This window comes from Epargyreus clarus, unplaced genomic scaffold (assembly GCF_041222505.1).
Source record: "Epargyreus clarus isolate Ecla_fem2 unplaced genomic scaffold, WU_Ecla_fem_2.2 ptg000007l, whole genome shotgun sequence".
NCBI lineage: Eukaryota > Metazoa > Arthropoda > Insecta > Lepidoptera > Hesperiidae > Epargyreus > Epargyreus clarus.
Window position 1 is genome coordinate 19,767,861 of NW_027332215.1, and position 19,864 is coordinate 19,787,724.

Consider the following 19,864-nt stretch of genomic DNA (forward strand, 5'->3'; position numbering starts at 1 on the left):
TTTGGAGATCCCGGAGCCCTCAACGCAGCGCAGAGGACGGCCACCGGGGGGGTTTTAGTGCGGTAAAAATCCCACATAACTCGGCGTCGCTCCCACGTTGTCGGGTACCTTTTGAAGGTTTCCCCCTCGACAAAAAAAAAAAAAAAAAAGGTTGCCTGAGATGTGCGAGGTAGCTAAGCTATGGTTTCAAATGTACCGATAGGATTGCCTAACTGATATTGCTTAGGTGTTTTTTATATATGGAGGTATGCGACCTAAAGATTGGAGCTACTGACGCGACCTAAGAATCTTGACACGTGTATCTAAGTATTTCGTACGCCCGTTATGAATAATCAATCTATCCATTGTCTTAACCACCAACTTTGTTTATTATAGAAATTGACACATTTTGAACGTTAATACGTAAAGTACCTACGTAGATTGATTAAAACTTAACGTACATAATAACGTGCGGTAATACATCTCACACGCTTAGCTTCGAACTTGCATATCGCTTAGCTACCTTACACATCTCTGGAAGAAATTCACTCTTGGACTCCATTAACTTAACATAGTGAAGCTGCCAATCGTAAAAATATAATTATTTTAATGAAATTTAAAACAAGTTAAATATTTCGGTATTTTAACACAATGAGGGCTATTTGACAAAATGCGAGACTTACACGAAAAGAACATTAATATTTTCATTGCAAACACAGAAGCTGTTATAAAACGAAAGCGAAAGATCGCAAAGCAGTCGAAATCCACCTCCGTAAGAGAAAATCCAATTCTGTTACGCATACCCATACCTTTAATATAATATCAATATAATTGAACGAGCATTAAACACGAACATAATTAATTTAACAAAGGATATCAATTTACAATATATACAATGTTTCGTAATTGATTTAATAGCTCGGATAATAATTACGTATTCATTATTCAGCGTGCTTAATCCCGCTAATTAAAGTAATTAAAGGGAAGCATAAAATGTAATATTTCAAACATTACAATAGTAAAAGCCGTCGTGCGTCTGTCAGACCGCGAACCCATTAGAAAATACTGCAGTCGCAAGGATTGGTCACACTACCGACTACTTACGTAAAGCGAATGAAGCGATAAAGTACATTTAAATGAAAACAGTTTTTAAATAAGATTAGACTTTAAAACAATTTCGTTTGTTTGTTACGTTTTTTGGGTTTCATTGTTTATTATGTATTATAATTTGTTGTTGTTGCTTAAGTTCTTGATATGAATAATCAATCTATCTATTTAAATATAATATTTGCTGATGTCACTTTTTCGTATTCTTCTCAGAAAACCCTGCCATTATATATGCCATTAGAGTTCATAAAACATAGTAAATACACCACTTTGGCGTGTCTCGCAATCATGCAGTTATGTTCGTTCGTATATCATTCATTATATTATTTAATTGAATTGTATTTGTTTAAGTTTAATTATAATTTGTGGAACGTAGTATGGTACGGCAGTAACCGTCGAGAGAGTGTGTAGAGATTTCTTAAATTTTCTTCGCGATCGGACGAATACGTAAAATGAAACAATGCGTAAAAGACAAACAAACTGACAGATGTGTTCATTTATTGTATTTCGTAGCTTTTCACTTGCGGTATCACTTGCATTAGGAGATTTTTATCTATCCCACGGTAAGCGTACTTTTTTCGGGATAAAAGCTACCCTATGACCTTCTCTGAACCCCTGACAACGTGTACAAATTTCATAACAATTGGTTAAGTACCTAGTTAAGGCGTGAAAGTGTAACAAAAACGAAAAAATAAACAAACTCCCACTCTCGTTATAATATTAGTTAAATATACACATTTTGAAACTAATCCTCATCATTGATCCGCCTTAATCGCTAGTAATGAGACTCGTACGTAACAATTAACTACACACAATAGCATTCAAGCAAAGTAGGTTAAGCAGGAAAACGGATCCTGGGACTTATTCACAAGCACAATAGCTTTTCACAGAATTGTTAAACAACGAGACGGATTTTCTAAGGACCGCGAAGGCTAATAGACTATTAAAATAACTAACATCAGTTAAACAATTTAATAAGATGAGATAATACTCGGAGATAATTGACCTTTTTTTTTTTTTTGTTTTCGAGGGGGAAGGTACGGGGGTACGTAAGGGGGAAGGAAGGAAGTGGCCGTCCTCAGCGCTTGGTGGAGAACTCCGGGATCTCCGATGGAACACAACCGGAGCCCTCCAAGCGCGATGCCCAACGGGCTCTACCCTGGAGGAGCAGTTTTCGCTCCTCCCACACCATGTAGTGTTTACGACGGCATGCGACCACACATGCCGCCATCCTTCCCGGGGTTGCTCTCCGGACGGTTCGAGCTCCCACTCTTGCCGCCCGCAACCCCGGAAGCCCCCTTTTAGTCGCCTCTTATGACAGGCAGGAGTTACCGTAGCCCTATTCTAGTCCCGGTACTACAGGGACAGGAGATAATTGACCTATCCACTTACATTGTAACGAGGCTTCGTTAATCTCGCCCATTACGTTAGATAATAATTAGAAATTTATAATATTCAACGTGATTATGAAATTTCTGGTTTTATGGTGTGACGTAAAAGTATCAAAAACTTTATATAAGACTTCCTTTAACACGAGGTTTCGCGCTCGGTCAGAGGTTTTATCTACTCGTATCACTCGGGAACGGTATTTTTTCCCGGATAGATGGTGTCCTATGTCCTTTTTACAAACTTTTATTTAATTTCACCTGTTTGAACCCCTGATAGTACAAAATTTCGAATATTTAATTAAAGCGTGAAAGAGTAACAAGCAATAATAATAATAATAATAATTCGCCAAGTACGAGTCGAACACGCACATGGAGGCTTCCGTACCACCATTCATTATTTTTTACTTATTTTTCTTCATTTTATTATTTTTAACAATACTTAATTATATGAAACAACAATAGATGGCGTTGGGGCGATGATGAGTGATACGTAAACAACGTTTAATAAAATTAAAATAACTACATATATTAAAACATGTTTTACGGTTCTTATTTGTATTTATTATAATACCAGTTATACAGTGTGGCGCAAAATTAATCACCCTATTTTGTTTTTGAATAACTTTTGTACTGAATAAAACAAGTGATTTTGAGTAATACAAAACTTTATCAGGTCCTGTAACTTTTTTTTGCTTATTAGAACCTATGACATCTGTCAAGTTGCCCGCTTTTTATCATATTTTCCACTTAAGGAGAATATTCGACTGGAATGCGAAGTGTTATCGGCGGAAATCTTAAGGAAAGTCGTCGAAAATCGGGCGCAAATTTGTGTCATCGCTGGTGGAAGACTCTTGACAGATATCATATTTCAAAAATATACATTTAAAATTTTAATATTAATACACAAGATCATAAACAAGGAAATACATTCGGAAATAACTTTTGTTAAAAACTGTCAAATTCATACTAAATTACTAAGAAATGCAGATAACATAAACCTTCCTGTTCCTAGAACTAAATATGGGTCAAAAAACATAATGCATGAAGGGGCCAAATTATACAATACGTTACCTAAATCAATAAAAAACAATAAAAATATAAATAAATTTAAAAAGGAAGCACTAGCGCACGTCATTAAAAATATTGAAATTTAATTAGAGTAACTCGTTATGTATTTATAAGCACGCTTACTGAAGTTATCTTACTGTATTAGCTTAAGTTTGTCTTATAAGTGAAGTTTTGTTATTTCTTTAGACAATATAGAGAGGAGGAAGATATATATTCATAAATATTTTATAAGAATGACGATTATGACAATTAGCTTCCCGCTAAAACTCAATTTCTCCCGCCACGCCGCACCGCGCCTCACCGCACCACAGATTCTAAAATCATTCTGCCACAATTTATTCACAATATTAAATTCAAAGCAGACATAATGTGCCAAATAGAACAAGCAATATTGATAGAAAACAATTTAAATTTTACAATATTATTTGTAAAAAAATTGCACCGACGAAAAAAGGTTTTTGTTATACGCCCCTTATCGGTTTGCTAAGCAACGATTGTTGGTAAACATTCTTCTTCCAATTTGGCTGGGGTATAGGGTGGGATCTCTGTCACTACTACGAAAGGAGTAATGTTAAACACATGCGTAGCCGTACGTTGTATTGTGTATAGTTTATTAACACATATGTCCAGTCTCCCACGTTCTCTACAAGTGTGCGTGGATGAGGGTACGGAATGCGATCTGTGATTTTATGATCGCCTAGTAGTTAACCTCCGTGAGCGGGCTCACCGGGCTCTTTTTCATGATATGATTTCCCTTCTATCGCGAGAGGCAGCTATCACGAGTTCGTGTATCACGGTTATCAGATTATTACGATTATACTTTGTGGCATAGGTACCTATCAACATCATTCAAATCAAATCATTTTTTTAAATTCAAAATAGGTTCTTTACATGATCTTTTTAAATGTCAATGCAACTACCACCACTTCACAAGGTGTTTCGTTATGGAGAAGAAGAAATCATCTATCATGTTTGACCATCACTACCTATCAAGTCGGTACTCGCAACATATTCTTTAATTCATGTTCTCCTGGTGCTTCCGGTGTTTCCGGTGCTAAAAGCGCCATCGCAAATCAATTATTCGGACATGCGCACTGGAGTTCTTGTATCTCTCCCTAACCCAGGGGTTCCCAAAGTGTGCGCCGCGGCGCCCTGGTGCGCCGTAGAAAGTGAAGAGGGGCGCCGTGAGTCGATCCGCTAATTATTTGACACCACAAATATTGGCGTTTTGATTCACATTGATTTGACTGAATAAATATCGTATTTAATTTTTGTTTTTTCTCAAGTATTTCTTGTTGTTTTCCGTTTAAAGTCTTTTATAATAACATAAATATGGTAAAATTTTATATTGTGGTGTTTAAATTTTCGTTTCGATCAACCTAACGTAACTACTATTATTGTGGGTACCTATTTCTTTCGACTGTCTTCTTCTAATAGTTAGCTAGAACAGGGCGCCGTGAAAAAATATCGAACTTGTAACTGCGCCGCGGGTTACAAAAGATTGGGAACCCCTGCCCTAACCCGTAAAAGTATCCCTTTCACACTGTGAGCGAGCGAGACACGAGACATACAGTGCTTTCAAATGATACAACTGTCCTTGTCTCGGGAAAGTTTAATTTCATGTTCGCCTGGTACACCGACGTCGTAACTCTTATACTATAACTATTTTAAGCGACTTCCCAAAGAAGATATCTATTAGACACGTATATATTTGTGTCCAGCGATTTTTTCGCGATGCCGCGACCGATCGACATGATTCAAACACCATTGGACGCGCCTAGTTTAACAGGGGGTCGCATTTCGTGGAAATTTTAAAAATAATTGGCCAAGTGCGAATCGAAGTCGCACACTGAGAGTTCCGTAGGTAGGTATACGCAATTTTTAAATATAAAGTGGTGAATATTAACTACATTTTGCCAATATTAGACCCATTTGCCTACTCTCTCTAAATATATAACAATTACATCATCATCATCATCAACCCATAATTAGCCCTCATCTGGGCACAGGTCTCCTCTCAGAGTGAGAAGGATTAGGCTGTAGTCTATACCGCGCTGGCCAAGTGTGTATTGGTAGACTTCACAATACATTACATACTCGTACCTTTAAGATTTTTATATATTACTCAAGTGTGCAGGTTTTCCTTCGCCGTTTAAGGAAGTGCAAGCAAGCAATTAGTTTCTAATACGCACACAACTTAAGAAAATCAGAGGTACCTGGAGATTTGAACCTCGGACTTCCTGGCCGAGAGGCCGAGCTTCTAACTACTAGGCTATCACTACTTTTGTTATCAATTACATAGTTAACTATTATCTAACTATAATAAAATAATAACTTATAACAGTCATTGCAATGTTATTATTAAACACAGAACAAACCCAAATTTATGAAATAATGAAATATATAGTATAGCGCAGTATTAAATTTGAAATCGATCCAGAATATAAAAATATTAATAAAATCTCTATTTAAACATGTTTCAGTTTATGTAGGTCATAAAACATGTAAAAGTAAAGTAAATAAAAAGAAGTTCATGGTAAAGTTGGTATAAACAACTTTACCATGAACTTCTTTTGGTAGTTAACGCCATCTAGCGACTTAGTGATAAACTTTGTAAATCGATACATTATCACTTGGACAACTTTTTTTTTTTTTTCTTTTTTTTTTTTTGTTTGCGAGGGGGAAACCTTCAAAAGGTACCCAGTGTCGTGGGAGCGACGTAGGGTTATGTTGGATTCTTACCGCACTAAAATCCCCCCGGTGGCCGTCCTCGGCGCTGCGTAGAGGGCTCCGGGATCTCCAAAGGAACGCAACCGGAGCCCTCTTAGCGCGTTGCCCCGTCGGGCTCCAACCAGGTGAGCTTGGCGCTCGCCACACTGTCTGGTGCGTACGACGGTATGCGACCACACATACCGCCGTCCTTCCCGGGGCCGCTGGCCTGGCGGTTCGATCTCCCACTCTTGCCATCCGCAACCCCGGAAGCCCCCTTTTAGTCGCCTCTTACGACAGGCAGGGGATACGTAGCCGTAGCCGTAGCCCTATTCTGGTCCCGAAACTACAGGGACAATCACTTGGACAACTAGTTACAATTTAATCCGCACCACATAGCCGCGGCGCCACCTACCTCAAATCCCGCCTCTAATATCGTCTCAATGGAATAAAATTATTTAAATTATGTATTGTCATTGGTTTTTATAATTGTTCAAAGTTTTGAATTAAACTGAACGTTCAAGTTCGAGTTCAGAGATCGAGTTTAAAGATTCAATTACACACACCTACCTTGGTACATACAGTCAAACTAATAAAAGTGTAGTAAAAAGATCGAAAAGCAAGCAGGCAATTAGGTGACCGTCAGAATGGCCAGTCACTACCAATATTTTACATCGAAATAATTACTGACAGTTGCTACCTAGTTGCTACTAGTTGCTATTAGTTGCTACTTTTTAGCTTAAAAGATCGAAGATCGATTTTTGGAGAATCGATTCTGTGAACCTCGATTTTTTATGAATTCATTTATTACCTCGATTCGAATCGATTTTAGAATCTTTTTTTTCGGAAAGAGTTGCATCCATATTCTACGAGTACGCTACTGACTTTAAGTCTCATTCATAATATCACAACCGAGTTGCCTGATCAAAAGTACGTTATCAATACCTACGTTGCAAATGGTAGTTTCTTTTTTACGGTAATAATATAATAAAATTATAATAAAAAAGATATTATATATAAAATAGTAATGCAATTGATTTAAGATCAATGCACATTTTCCAATGTTTATATTGACTTTATTTCGTTATCACATTTTAATTTTCTACCATAAACTTTGTTTCATTTTTAATTTTATTTTCATATAATATCATTATATGTCATATAATATAATCATTTTAATTTAATTTTCTACCATAAACTTTGTTTATGGTAGAATATTAAAACATGATAATGACATTTTGACGTTTCGTAGTAGACATGGGTAACCCAAACAGATTCCGCGACCTGCAGATAAGATCGCGAGTTATAAGGTTAAGCCGGAGTTATGAATCGGCTCACAGATCAAATCAAATTAACTCAATTGATCTGTTTGATCTGAACGAGCTGCATGACTCGAGACCCGCGTTGCGAACTGTGCGAGTCGTTGGATCTGGTGACTCATACGACTCAAACAGCTCAAACGCGTTCAACGATTCAAACGATTCGTGGTAGTCATGACTCGAGGGCTCGCCGATGTTGGCATGGCGTAGGATTGTAAATCATGTTTATTAGTTTGAGACTTATTTGTTTTGCATAATGTCAAGTAAAAGAAGCAATATCTGTAATTATTATTATTTTATCGATGTTGTAGTATTGTTGAAATAAAATATGTTTTTTATTATTAGTTAATAAAGTCAGTTAGAAAGTTATTGATATATAATATTATGACGATTATAAATCGGATTAATTTATTTTGCTAAGTAAATAATATAATATAATAAATTGATCAGTCGATATTTACCAGTAAGAGTGAATTTAATAAAAACGCCATCTTATGATGAAAGCTAGAACTAAAACGAATTCTCATTGAGTTACATATAAATCAAGATATTCACAAAACCCCAACAGATGTCGCACCACTTAGATTTTTTGAATATTTAACTCTATATCCTAGGAGTTAAAAGTTAAAATTGCATAATGAATATTCTTTGACTCACATTCACGATTCACGAAACACTGTGAGCCGCGACCTGAATTGACCTGATCTGTTTGGGTTTGATCTGCAGATCAAACTCATATATTAAGTGATCTGAATATTTGAACCGGCTCAGATCTGAGTTACTCACCTCTATTTCGTAGTTATGTTTTTCGTGATCGTCGTGTTTGAACTGGAAAGTTTTCTTATTTTTATAGGGCGTTTGTTAAAATGTGTGTAATTCTTAAAGTTTTAGTTTGTTGTTAATTTTTGTAGTGAATCAGACTATCCGTGTGCAGTGTGTGCGTTGACAACCTGATATAGTTGAACACAGAAGGCACAGATGGTGTTACAGGTAAGGTCGGAGCGTTGATTTCGTGTTTTGGACCTCCATTTATAATCAACTTTGTTTTATTTTTAGTATTTGTTGTTATAGGTGCCAGTTATATATATATATATATATATATATATATATATATATATATACATTGCCAAATTACGGTTTAAGCGGTAGAGCCCTGTGACAGACGGACAGACAGTGGAGTCTTAGTAATAGGGTTCCGTTTTTACCCTTTGGGTACGGAACCCTAAAAACGAAATCACATTGGTTATCATTTGACTTAGCTCATTTTAACATATATGTTATCTTGTACTTGAATAATCAATATCCCTTCTTCTTTTCAGTTTTATATAAAAAATCGAATGCATTGTAAAAATTTAAACCGTCTATCTATTACGGTTAAATATACAAGAAACGCTGAAAAATAGCGGTTCCTTATATGGCAACCCCCATTTATTTTGAATATTTTTTTTTTAGTATTTGTTGTTAAGGCGGCCACCTTTATACATATTCTGTGTTTATGTGTCTTATGTGTGTATAACATTGTACATAACATATGTAATTTCAAGTGTTTATCTATTACGATTCTAGAGATAGAGCTCCGTGTTAGACGGGCAGACAGTGGAGGCTTAGTAAAAGAGTTCCGTTTTTACCATTCGGGTACGGTTTACAAAAGTTAAGGTCATCGTGTGTAGCCAGCGATATAGCAGGCGTGTGTCCGCAGCGGGAACAGCGTGTATACGGAACTTTTTTTTTATAATAATATAGTAGTAGCAGACGAGCATGCAGTCCACCTGATGGTAAGTGGCTACTGCCGCCCATGGACATCTGTAATCAATCCCAAATAGGATTAGATATTCCTACCTGAGGTCAACCACAGATGCGCCGCTACCCCTGAGGACTAAGCTGGAACGCCTCGAAAAAGTATGTCTCCCTTACCACACCCTTCAAAACGGAGCACAGCAGCGCCGACAACTGCTGTTAATAGGCAGAAATAGGTATGGCGGTGGTGCCGCCGGAGTCAAACCACAAAGGGTTCCACCACCTTCCAACTCTACAAGGTTTAAAGTTACCGTGTGTAGCCAGCGATATGGCCGGGATGTGTCCGCAGCGGGGACAGCGCGCGGCGAGCGGCGGGCAGTGGCGGCGGCAGCGCCAGCACAGCGGCGACGCGTCCTCCTCGCGGCTCTCCGCGTCGCCGCTACCGATACCGCTACCGCTGCCGCTACCGCTACCGCTACCTCTACCCGTCTTCAGCGTCAACAGCTCCACGCCCTCCTGACAAGTAAAATTGTGTTTTAAAATAGGAATGGCGATCTGAGATTTATTAATCAAACAATCGATCGAAGAATAAAAAAAATCGATAATTTTAATCGATTTCCAGTAAGGGATAGGGATGGGAAGGGGATCTTCTAAAGATCGTTTCGAAGTCGATTTTACAGGTTTATTATCTTTAGAAGATCGTTTGAAGTCGGTTGACTGTGCTATAGATATTTTTTAAAGAATTTTATAACCCTTTTACAACCCTATTTATGAACATTTTTTAAACAGTCCATCTCAACATAATCACATAGTTCATCGCGTAGTTAATGGAACTCAATTTTTACGTATATTTCTGAAATACCGCCACCTCTACCTATCTACTGTGTCAACAGCTCCACGCCCTCCTGGCAAGTAAAATTGAATTTTAAACATTTTGTCCACAGTCCACCTAAACCCACATGATTCGCTAGCCTCGCAAACGTGAGGATACTCGAAGTTAAGCACAGATATATTCCCAGATTTTTATAAAAATTAAGTTGTAAACGAGTATATAATCCATCTGGTCACTGATGGATGCTATTGGAGACCTTTTAACCTTCACATGACATATACAACATAGAAAGAGAAACTTTAATCATGTTACAAAAATGTATTTCATCAAACAATACGATACAAAATGTTTTCTATAATAATAAATGTAAGTAGCTTATTCAGTGAATCCTTAAAAAATATCCTTTGAATCATAAAATTTACCACAATCTTACAATACATGTGTTAAAAAAAATACAACTATTTTGTGTGTAACGCACCACGACATTACTACGAGTACAATTTGGGAAAACAAAATATTGTATAAAGCACTAACCTGGAATTTTTGTGGTATTTGCAATCCCAAAATTTTGTCCAACATTTGACGAGCCAGCGGTAGCACTTTCAGTGTCTTCGCTTGTTTCGCCAGGCATAGATATAAACAGCTGTGCGATGAATTAAGGATATAAGACTGAGGAACCAGACATCACAGGATTATTTATTCATTATAGTTTTTAAACGGTACGGCAGTGTCCCGCCAAGTCGAGAAAAAAAGCGGCACGACCGTACCATTCTTTTCTCGAAGCAGTTCAGGTCATTTTTGACCATGATGTTTACCAACCATCGTTCAGGCAATTACAGAGCAAGTTGTAGTTTAGTGTCTATTGTCTAATTTATTGTAATTTAGTTGTAGTGTCTAATTTATATAACGATGGCGATGTATGAACGCGTATGATGTTTGCCACCCCTCCTTCGGGCAATTACACTACAAGTTGTAGTTTAGTTACTATTTAAAATGACTACGATGTATGCACACACTCAGTTTTTTACTATGATGATACCCTCACTTAAGATCGCAGGTCTACTGGCCATGGATCTAAAATCAGCCCCAGATAAGCAGCTACGACAGCTTAGACCGGTCAAAGATGCTTTGCTGAAGACTAATTTGGAAAATCTCGGATAAAAATGGATGGGTCCCGACAGAGGGCATACAGAAGAGCATCGTAGGGTTTAGCCGGTAGGAGACCAGCATATCCTCGTCGCTGCCCCCGCGGCTGAGAGGAACCCATGAAGGGTTTCCCACGAAAAAAATAATAAAATGGCGCTGGTGCCTTTAGGATCCAGCCAATACCCATTTTAGGTACACATTAGGGTGGAGCGACGTTGTATGGGATTTTTTTTTCTTTTTACGTTGGAGTTCTAATAGTGCGGGAAATATGTATCATACTAAGAGATTAAACTGTGATTTTTTTTTAATTTTTTGGATGTCATCTTATGCCTCCGCCTCGCTGTCAATAATTGATAAAAAGTAAAAAAATGCTATTTACTTACAAAGCCTGCAAAAATATTGGAAATATTTTTTTAATAATTGCAAAAAAGGTGCAAAAGTAAGAGAATATGATTCTACTTTACTGACCATTAACATATAAACAAAGAGCTTTGAAGTAGGTACAAAAAAATTGATAATTATACCCTAAAATCTGTTTTTGCCTCAAATTTGGTCATTTTTGATCGAGACTCTAGTTTTATTTTTATTAAGTCAATGGATTAATTTCGGGCACAATAATGTAGATGAATCTATTGTAATCATTTACAGCTCTCTCGACAACTTCACATGTTGTTTGGATGTGATATGGCAGCGTAGGACCCCGGTCCAGAAGTGCAACCGTTATGGTGGGAAAGCAAATGATGTATAGTCGCTCTTGTAATAGTTGGGTAACTCCCACCATATTTATCGGTATTATAGATAGTTACCCCAAAGTCAATTGTTACAATATTCTCTTGAAGAATTATTGCATGGGCAAAATAGCCGACGATGGCGCACTCTATTCCTTTGGTTAAACCAGAATCAGAGCTGCGTAAGTGGTGTAAACAGATCTGGGTTCTCTTACTAGCAAGATCCGTTCTTTAAGGACTGTTTGCCTATACTTTTTCCATATTTTATCCAAAAATTTAAAAAGTAATCTTTCCTTCTGTCAAAATGCTATGCCGATATCTGAAGCAAAAGCTTTCTTCTCAATACTCTTTCGTGTATTTATCCTGTCACCACGCAACATATGACGGTCTATAACAGAAATATCTGCTATTATATTATACAAAACAATATTTTAAAGATCACAGTATATCTGTACCAAGTTGGCAAGTTGGTTTCTAAGGTGTTTTTTAAACTTTTGTTGTAGAGATATCTACTTTTTCAATGATCATTGGCAGCGACGTTCTTTGATCCAACAAAAAGCTTTTATTCCTTTCCGGGTACCTCTCTCTCTTTTGGACAACCAGATGGATCGAAATATTAGCATTTGTAAGGAGGTATATTAAAGGGAACTTCTCTTGCAGTCCGAAAATTCTATAATAGTTCTTTGGAAAGTATTGTAATATATTCAGGTATTTTGCATGCAAGCTTTTAACTTTTGCTTCACTTTTGTTTGACTTTCAGTAGAAATTGAGTCTACGTGTCAGCTTTATTATATGCTGGAAACAACTACGCCTCCTATATCCTTAAATGATGATTCGCAAGAATTTCTTGTCGCGACTTTAATCGGCGTCTCTTCCATTGATAAAATTTCATAACATCTTTATACACTGGCATAATATTCCATCTTTATTTTAACTATTTCAACAAAAAATGAATATATAAATACATCAGTTACGTATCTATATATATAAAAGAAAGTCGTGTTAGTTACTCCACTTATAACTCAAGAACGGCTGAACCGATTTGGCTGAAAATTGGTGGAGAGGTAGCTTAGAACCAGGAGACGGACATAGGATACTTTTTATCCCGTTCGACCGCGTTTCCTTGAAGTCATTTTATAACTCAAGAACGGTTGAACCGATTTAGCTGAAAATTGGTAAAGAGGTAGATTAGAACCAGGAAACGGACATAGGATACTTTTTATCCCGTTCGACCGCGTTTCCGTGAAGTCATTTTATAACTCAAGAACGGCTGAACCAATTTGACTGAAAATTAATCGAGAGGTAGCTTAGAAGCAGGAAAAGGACATAGGATACTTTTTATCCCGTTCGACCGCGTTTTCGTGAAGCATTTTATAACTCAACAACGGCTGAACCAATTTGGCTGAAAATTGGTGGAGAGGTAGCTTAGAACCAGGAGACGGACATAGGATACTTTTTATCCTGTTCGACCGCGTTTCCGTGAATAAATAAGAGTTGAAAGTTTGTATTAAAGTCCCCCATTTTTGATGCAAATCTATATAAAAATTGGTATTTGATAGGATTTCGATAGAAAGTAATTAAATATCTATTTTACGATATTTGCAAAATCAACCCTTAAGTTGGTTAAGTAGGGGTTGGAATTTTATATTAAAATCCGTTAATTTGGAAGCAAAAACTGTAAAATTTTGCATTTGGCTTTAGAAGACACTTCGTTTAGAAATCGGCAGATTTTGAAGCAAAGTCTATGAAAATTGGAATTTAGCTTTTTGATTCAAAATAATAGAACACATTTTTCACCGTTTTTGGAAAATCAACCTTTAGGGTCGTTTAATCGGGTATGGAACTTTAATTTTAATATCCGTTAATTTGGAGCACTAAGAAAATTATCATAAGACATAATGAAGCATCTGAGTCACTGTTTGTTTTTTTAGATCAACCCTTAAGACTGTTATAAATCGCCTTTCTATTTACACACCTGTTTCAGCATTGTTAGCTATTCAACAACCCGATTAGAGTACTATAAGTAAATAAACTTTCTTTAAAAAAAAACCGTTATTGAAGTTATAGGTACTTCTTTTCGCGTGTTTGTAAAAAAAATAACAAAAAATACAACCGACTTCTATGTCACTACAAAGTAAAAAATAATTCGAACGAAATATATTGAGCGCCGACTTCAGAAATATGTACTAAACCAACATTTATTTGAATTATTTTTTACTATGTAGTGACATAGAAGTCGGTTGTATTTTTTGTTAAAAAAATTTTTACCCTTTTTAGTGATGACATAATAACATTTATATGAATACAATATAAAATTGTATAAACGTGATCATGAATTAAGGTACGGTCTGAATTTACATTGATTGGAACCGCCCGCTCGCAGGGCGCTGCCGCGCCCTGCCCGCTTAGTTTTATATTGTCTTATGTGTTCCAACCTAACCTAACTAAATAGTCAATGATTTGCAATTGCATTAGAACCTCCTACACCAAATATCTTCAAACACGACTCAATTATTCCCATCGGTTGAGGAGTTACATATTTTGTCTCCGAGCCACATTATCAGACCCTTAAATAGTCAATGATGAACTGACTTTGCAATTTCGTTAGAACTTACACCAAATATCTTCAAACACAACTCAAATATCCTCATCGGTTGAGGAGTTACATATTTTGTCTCCGAGCCACATTATCAGACCCTTAAATAGTCAATGATGAACTGACTTTGTAATTTCATTAGAACCTACAATAAAAAATAACACAATAAAAAAATAATTATTAAAATCGGTTCACTAACGGCGGAGTAATTTGTGTACATACATAAAAAAAAGATACCGGCCGAATTGATAACCACCTCCTTTTTGAAGTCGGTAAAAAAATAACAGAGTGCAGAGAGGTAGAGTGAATTTTATTTAATTGTATTTTTTATTTTCCTGTTCTCCTGTGACCATTTCCTAATATTTACCAGTAGTTTATGGACATAATACATAAATTACACGAGTGAAACCACGAGGTACAGATAGTCACACATAATTAGGTGGTACGAAGTTCACCGGGTCATCTAGTTTATAATAAGAGAAGAAGATATTATAATAATAATGTAAACATATTTTAATGAAAAAAGAAGACATGAAAACATGAGTCACCGGCGTAAGTAAACGATTAATATGACTTACTTTGCAAGTTTTGATTGAGAAATGCTCTCCCTCTGAATTTTTATAATGGCACTATTCAAAATTATTATTGTTTTATTTGTTAATGCTCTATAAAATAAAGTGAATAAAATATAATAAATGTTTAAAAAAGTTATAGACACCTTCAGCTGTAATCTGCAAAGTATACACCAAAAATGTATATTTTTAAAAGTTCATTGACCTGGCGGAGGCTCTTACCCTTATCTGATCGGAATAATATTTTGCACACTTTAGTTTTAACCATCAAGACATCTTTTCGTCACTATTACATTTCCAAAAATAAAAAAAAGGAATTTCGCTCCACCCTAGTACACATCCTTCATTACATAAGCGAAACCAATCCAAATTTAATAAGTAGTTTTTGAGAAAATCGCGGCCATACTAATATATACACATACATAGCAGTCCAATACAATACTTCTTCCTCTTCGGTTTTTATTTATTTATTTATAATAAAATAAAATAAAATATATACGGTCGAATTGAGAAACCTTTATTGAAGTCGTTTAAAAAGGATACAAGAGCGAGACGCCAGGCGGCGGGTCGGCGTCCAACAGCGCGAGCACGTACCGCGCGGCGTTGAGCAGCGCGTCCGGCTGGCTCAGCGAGAACGGCTCGTGTACGCAGCGGTGCACCGCGTCGTACGCGTGGTACACGCGCGCGAGGCGATCGCTCGTGCTGTACGCTTGGAGGCTTCTCGCACGCTCGCTGCATTCATTAGGAGGAGGTTAGAAACAAAAGGTGACATTTACACTTTGTCTTTTTGTTTCAGGAAATGAGTAATATGTAAAACGAGATTTTGCCCGCGGCTTCGCTCGCGTTACGAAGTAATATTTTCATCCCCTATTTTGTTCCTTTGGGGGTATAATTTATCAAAATCCTTTCTTAGCGGATGCCTACGTCATACATCTACCTGCATGCCAAATTTCTGCCAAATCCGTTTAGTGGTTTGGGCTGTGCATTCATAGATCACTATGTCAGTCAGTCACCTTTGAGTTATATATATTTAGATTGCTGTGCACATGGAATATAGATTATTAAAATAAAACATCAGAGCGAGATTTCGAATGATGAATATATTTCTTTTTAACTTTACATTGGGAGAGATATGCCTGTTTCCAGCCACCATAAAAGAACGCAACAAACTAAAATAGGTTGTATACGTATTGATTAATTTTTGCAAATACAAATGGAACAAACCAACATAGATTAATTTTCTTCATTAGGACCAGTAACAGTTTAATTGAACTAAATGATGTATTAATTTATGCTAAAATATATTGATAAACACACCAAATATCTTAGAAAATATTTTTTAAATGTCACCTTTTGATCCTATACAATGTAAATGTCACCTTATGAAACCGACTATCAGTAAAATGTTACCTTTTGATGCTAAAGATAACAGGATTACGGAAAAGAAAACTTAATTAAAACATATGTTAAGCATGTAATTCTCCACAGTATCCTTTTTCCATTTTCACCTTACTGAATTATTGATTACCCGTTTCAAACAACTTTTGGATTTCTCTTCCTCTAGATTTTTAAATTTGTAGTTCCGTAATGTTTTGACAACACAATCAACTTTATTTTTTACTATCTTCTTCTGTGTGATAATGCGTTTTAAGTCGCATACCATCGACCTTTCTGAAATATTTCTCCAAGATTTTCAGGTCATAACATTTCCAATATGGGTTTTGGTTGAAAACTCTCAACTACTATTTTAAAATAATGTAAATGTTAACTTTTGAACAGAATACTGCTTTTATTATGCTATTTTCTCTTAAAAGAATTTGCCATTTGAACCTGAGGTGTTCGGAAATTGATAAAATCATGGTTTTGAGCCCGATGAAAAAAACAATATATTTGAGCTGAATAAGTAAATGGTGGCATTTTGTTCCTAACCTCCTCATATATTTTTTTAATAGTACAGGAGTAGACGAGCATGTTGCACATTAAGTGGTAATCCATGGTAAGTGGCAATTACCGTCATTGTACAACAAGATTTTTTTTATATAATATACTAGTATCAGACGAGCACGCAGTAGACGAGATTATAATTGGCTACTGCCGCCCATGGCCATCTGAAATCAACCCCAGATAAGATGAAAAGTATGTTCCTTACCACACACATCAAACCAGAACACAGCAGCGCTTAACACTGCTGTTATTAGACAGAAATAGGTGTGTCAGTAATGCCACCGTAGTTGAAATACATAGATAGGGTTCCTTCAAATTTAATTGTAGTGGTGGAATAATACAAGGTGTATTTTTTTTTTCAAAATGAACTCCTTTGATTACCGGCTAGAGAAAAAGATATTTAAAAAAACGAATGATGCAGTTTTAGTTTTTATCAAAATTGGCCTCGTCCCCCCTTTCATTCTTTCAGCATTTTTCGCTAATCTTTATAGTTTCGGATGTGGCCCTGTCGGCCTATTTGAAAAATTCACCCTGTATATTTTATATTATGTATTTGTATATTAGATTCTCACCTGCCGGTAGTAACAGCAGCGGTGTCGAGGTACTGAATCGCGAGCAAGTGGTGCAAGTAGCCCGCATCAGCGAACCGCTCCTCACTGACCGCGATGTTCACCAGCACGCTGAACACCCGCATCGCGGTCTCCGTCTCCCCGGCCATGTAGTACGCTGGCAAACATAAAAGGAGAATGAATAAATGGCCAAGTGTGAGTCGAATTCGCAGAGTTCCGTTCCGTACCACTAAAATTTCATTTTTTGTATTTGTTATCGTATAGCAGCCATAAAAGTAAATGTATTATGAAAATTCGAAGTGTCTACCTATTACCGTTCAAAAGAAAAAGCGAAAAACAGTGAAAATTAGCGGTTTGGACCGCCGTTCTTTTCCAGGCTTTTTAATTTTCAGTATTTCTTGTTAAAGCGGCAACTTTCATACACACTGTAAAAATTTCAAGGCTCCATCTATTACGGTTCAAGAGACAGAGCTCTGTGACAGAGGAACAGATAGCAGAAGCTTAGATATAGGGTTTGGTTTTTACCCTTGAGGTACGAAACCCCAAAACGTAGTCGTAACTGCGGTGAATGTGATACAAGCATAAGGGAAAGCATCGCGACTGAATCGTGATAGATGCATTTCAATGTAACAATAAGTGAAGGTTCTAACGCGTCTTTGTATTATATGCGTGTAGGGTTACCTTTCTGGGCGTCGACGAACTTATGACGGATATAGTCCGCACCAAACTATTAGTCCACTCCGACTATAGAAACGAGTCGCATCGCAATAGCAAATTGTAGGAATTACCGGGACGAAGACAGCGCGGGACGCCCCCAGCACACTCCGTTGCCCGCTCTCGCCCGCGGGTACATAGCGCAGTTAGTGTGCCTTTACGTTATGGAGTACTAACTGAACTGAGTTACTAACTGAACACCACGCACCCTCAAAGTCGCAGTAAGCGACAGTTCTGACCTTTCCTTTCATCATACCTTTCTGTGCGTCGACGAACTTATTCTCGTTTGCCATGCGGTGCGCGTACGGTAGATACACTTCGCGCTTGCACTCCGCGTGCTCGCGGGCGAGGGCGAACGCTCGCGACCACTCCCCCGCGCTCACCGCCATCTGGGCCACCTTCCTGCAACATTGCTTTGCTTTTATCATCTTACGATAGACAGACCTCGACCTTTTTAATCTTTTTTACATAATTATTTAAGGACGTAATAGTAGCAGATGAGCATGCAGTCCATCTGATGATAGGTGGCTACTGCCGCCCATAGATATCTGCAATTAACCTCAGGTAAGATTAGATTTCCACCTGAGGTCGACCACAGATTCACCGCTACCCCTGAAGACTAAGCTGGATCACCTCTTTTTTTTTTCATAATATAGGAGTAGCAGGCGAACATTCAGTCTACCTGATGGTAAGTGGCGCTCATGGATCCGTAATTAACTCAAGATAGGATTGTAATCCTACGTGACGATGCGCCGCTACACCTAAGGACTAAGCTGGAATGCCTCGGAAAATTATACCTCCCTCACCACACCCTTCAAACCAGAAGACAACAGTTTTTAACACTGCTGTTATTAGGCAGAAATCAAATCTCAATTTAACCGACTTGGGCTTATATTTATGGTTTAAGACATTTATTTCTCATTCGAATACAATTCATTTAACATGAGAAATACAAATAAGAACTTATGTAGATACGGTACAGACAATATTATAAAAATAACACAAAATAATTTTATTTCACAATATTAAAATAATTTAAATTATTTTTAAACATATTGAAATCTGAGGCCTATTGGGCGTCAACCCAATGAGAATCTGCCCACGACAAAAAGGCACTTAGTTGAATAGGTGAATGGACAGTCTGTATAAGCCAGAATGTGTATTTGTTGTTCGATTCTATTTTATAAAGATCTTCTCTACATATAGGAAATATACGTGGAAAAGGACAATAATACACTTAGATTCTAACTAAATAAGTAATTTATTTGTCTTTAAAAAATACCAAATTTAAATCTTATTATATCACTTCGTCTTCGAAGTGTAATGTAATTAATAAAATGGAGTCTTTGCTACATTATTGCCTCACTCTATTTTACATATACGACAAAATATTCTAACGATTATGTACTTGTATGTACCTTCTGGAATAGAAATATGAATTCAAACATAAGTGTGT

The 19,864-nt window shown here is 36.8% G+C and overlaps 1 protein-coding gene across 1 annotated transcript in view; it reads right to left on the reverse strand.

The window, feature by feature from the left end:
* The window catches only part of Oseg1 (intraflagellar transport protein Oseg1), a 42,979-nt gene that overhangs the window by 8,049 nt on the left and 15,066 nt on the right, over nucleotides 1–19,864 (reverse strand). Inside the window, exons 16-20 of the mRNA XM_073075033.1 lie at nucleotides 18,665–18,810; nucleotides 17,698–17,851; nucleotides 15,725–15,913; nucleotides 10,674–10,782; nucleotides 9,619–9,823 (exon numbers count right to left, since the gene is read on the reverse strand). Coding sequence (XP_072931134.1) covers nucleotides 9,619–9,823; nucleotides 10,674–10,782; nucleotides 15,725–15,913; nucleotides 17,698–17,851; nucleotides 18,665–18,810 — 803 coding nt within the window. The remainder of the gene's footprint in view (nucleotides 1–9,618; nucleotides 9,824–10,673; nucleotides 10,783–15,724; nucleotides 15,914–17,697; nucleotides 17,852–18,664; nucleotides 18,811–19,864) is intronic.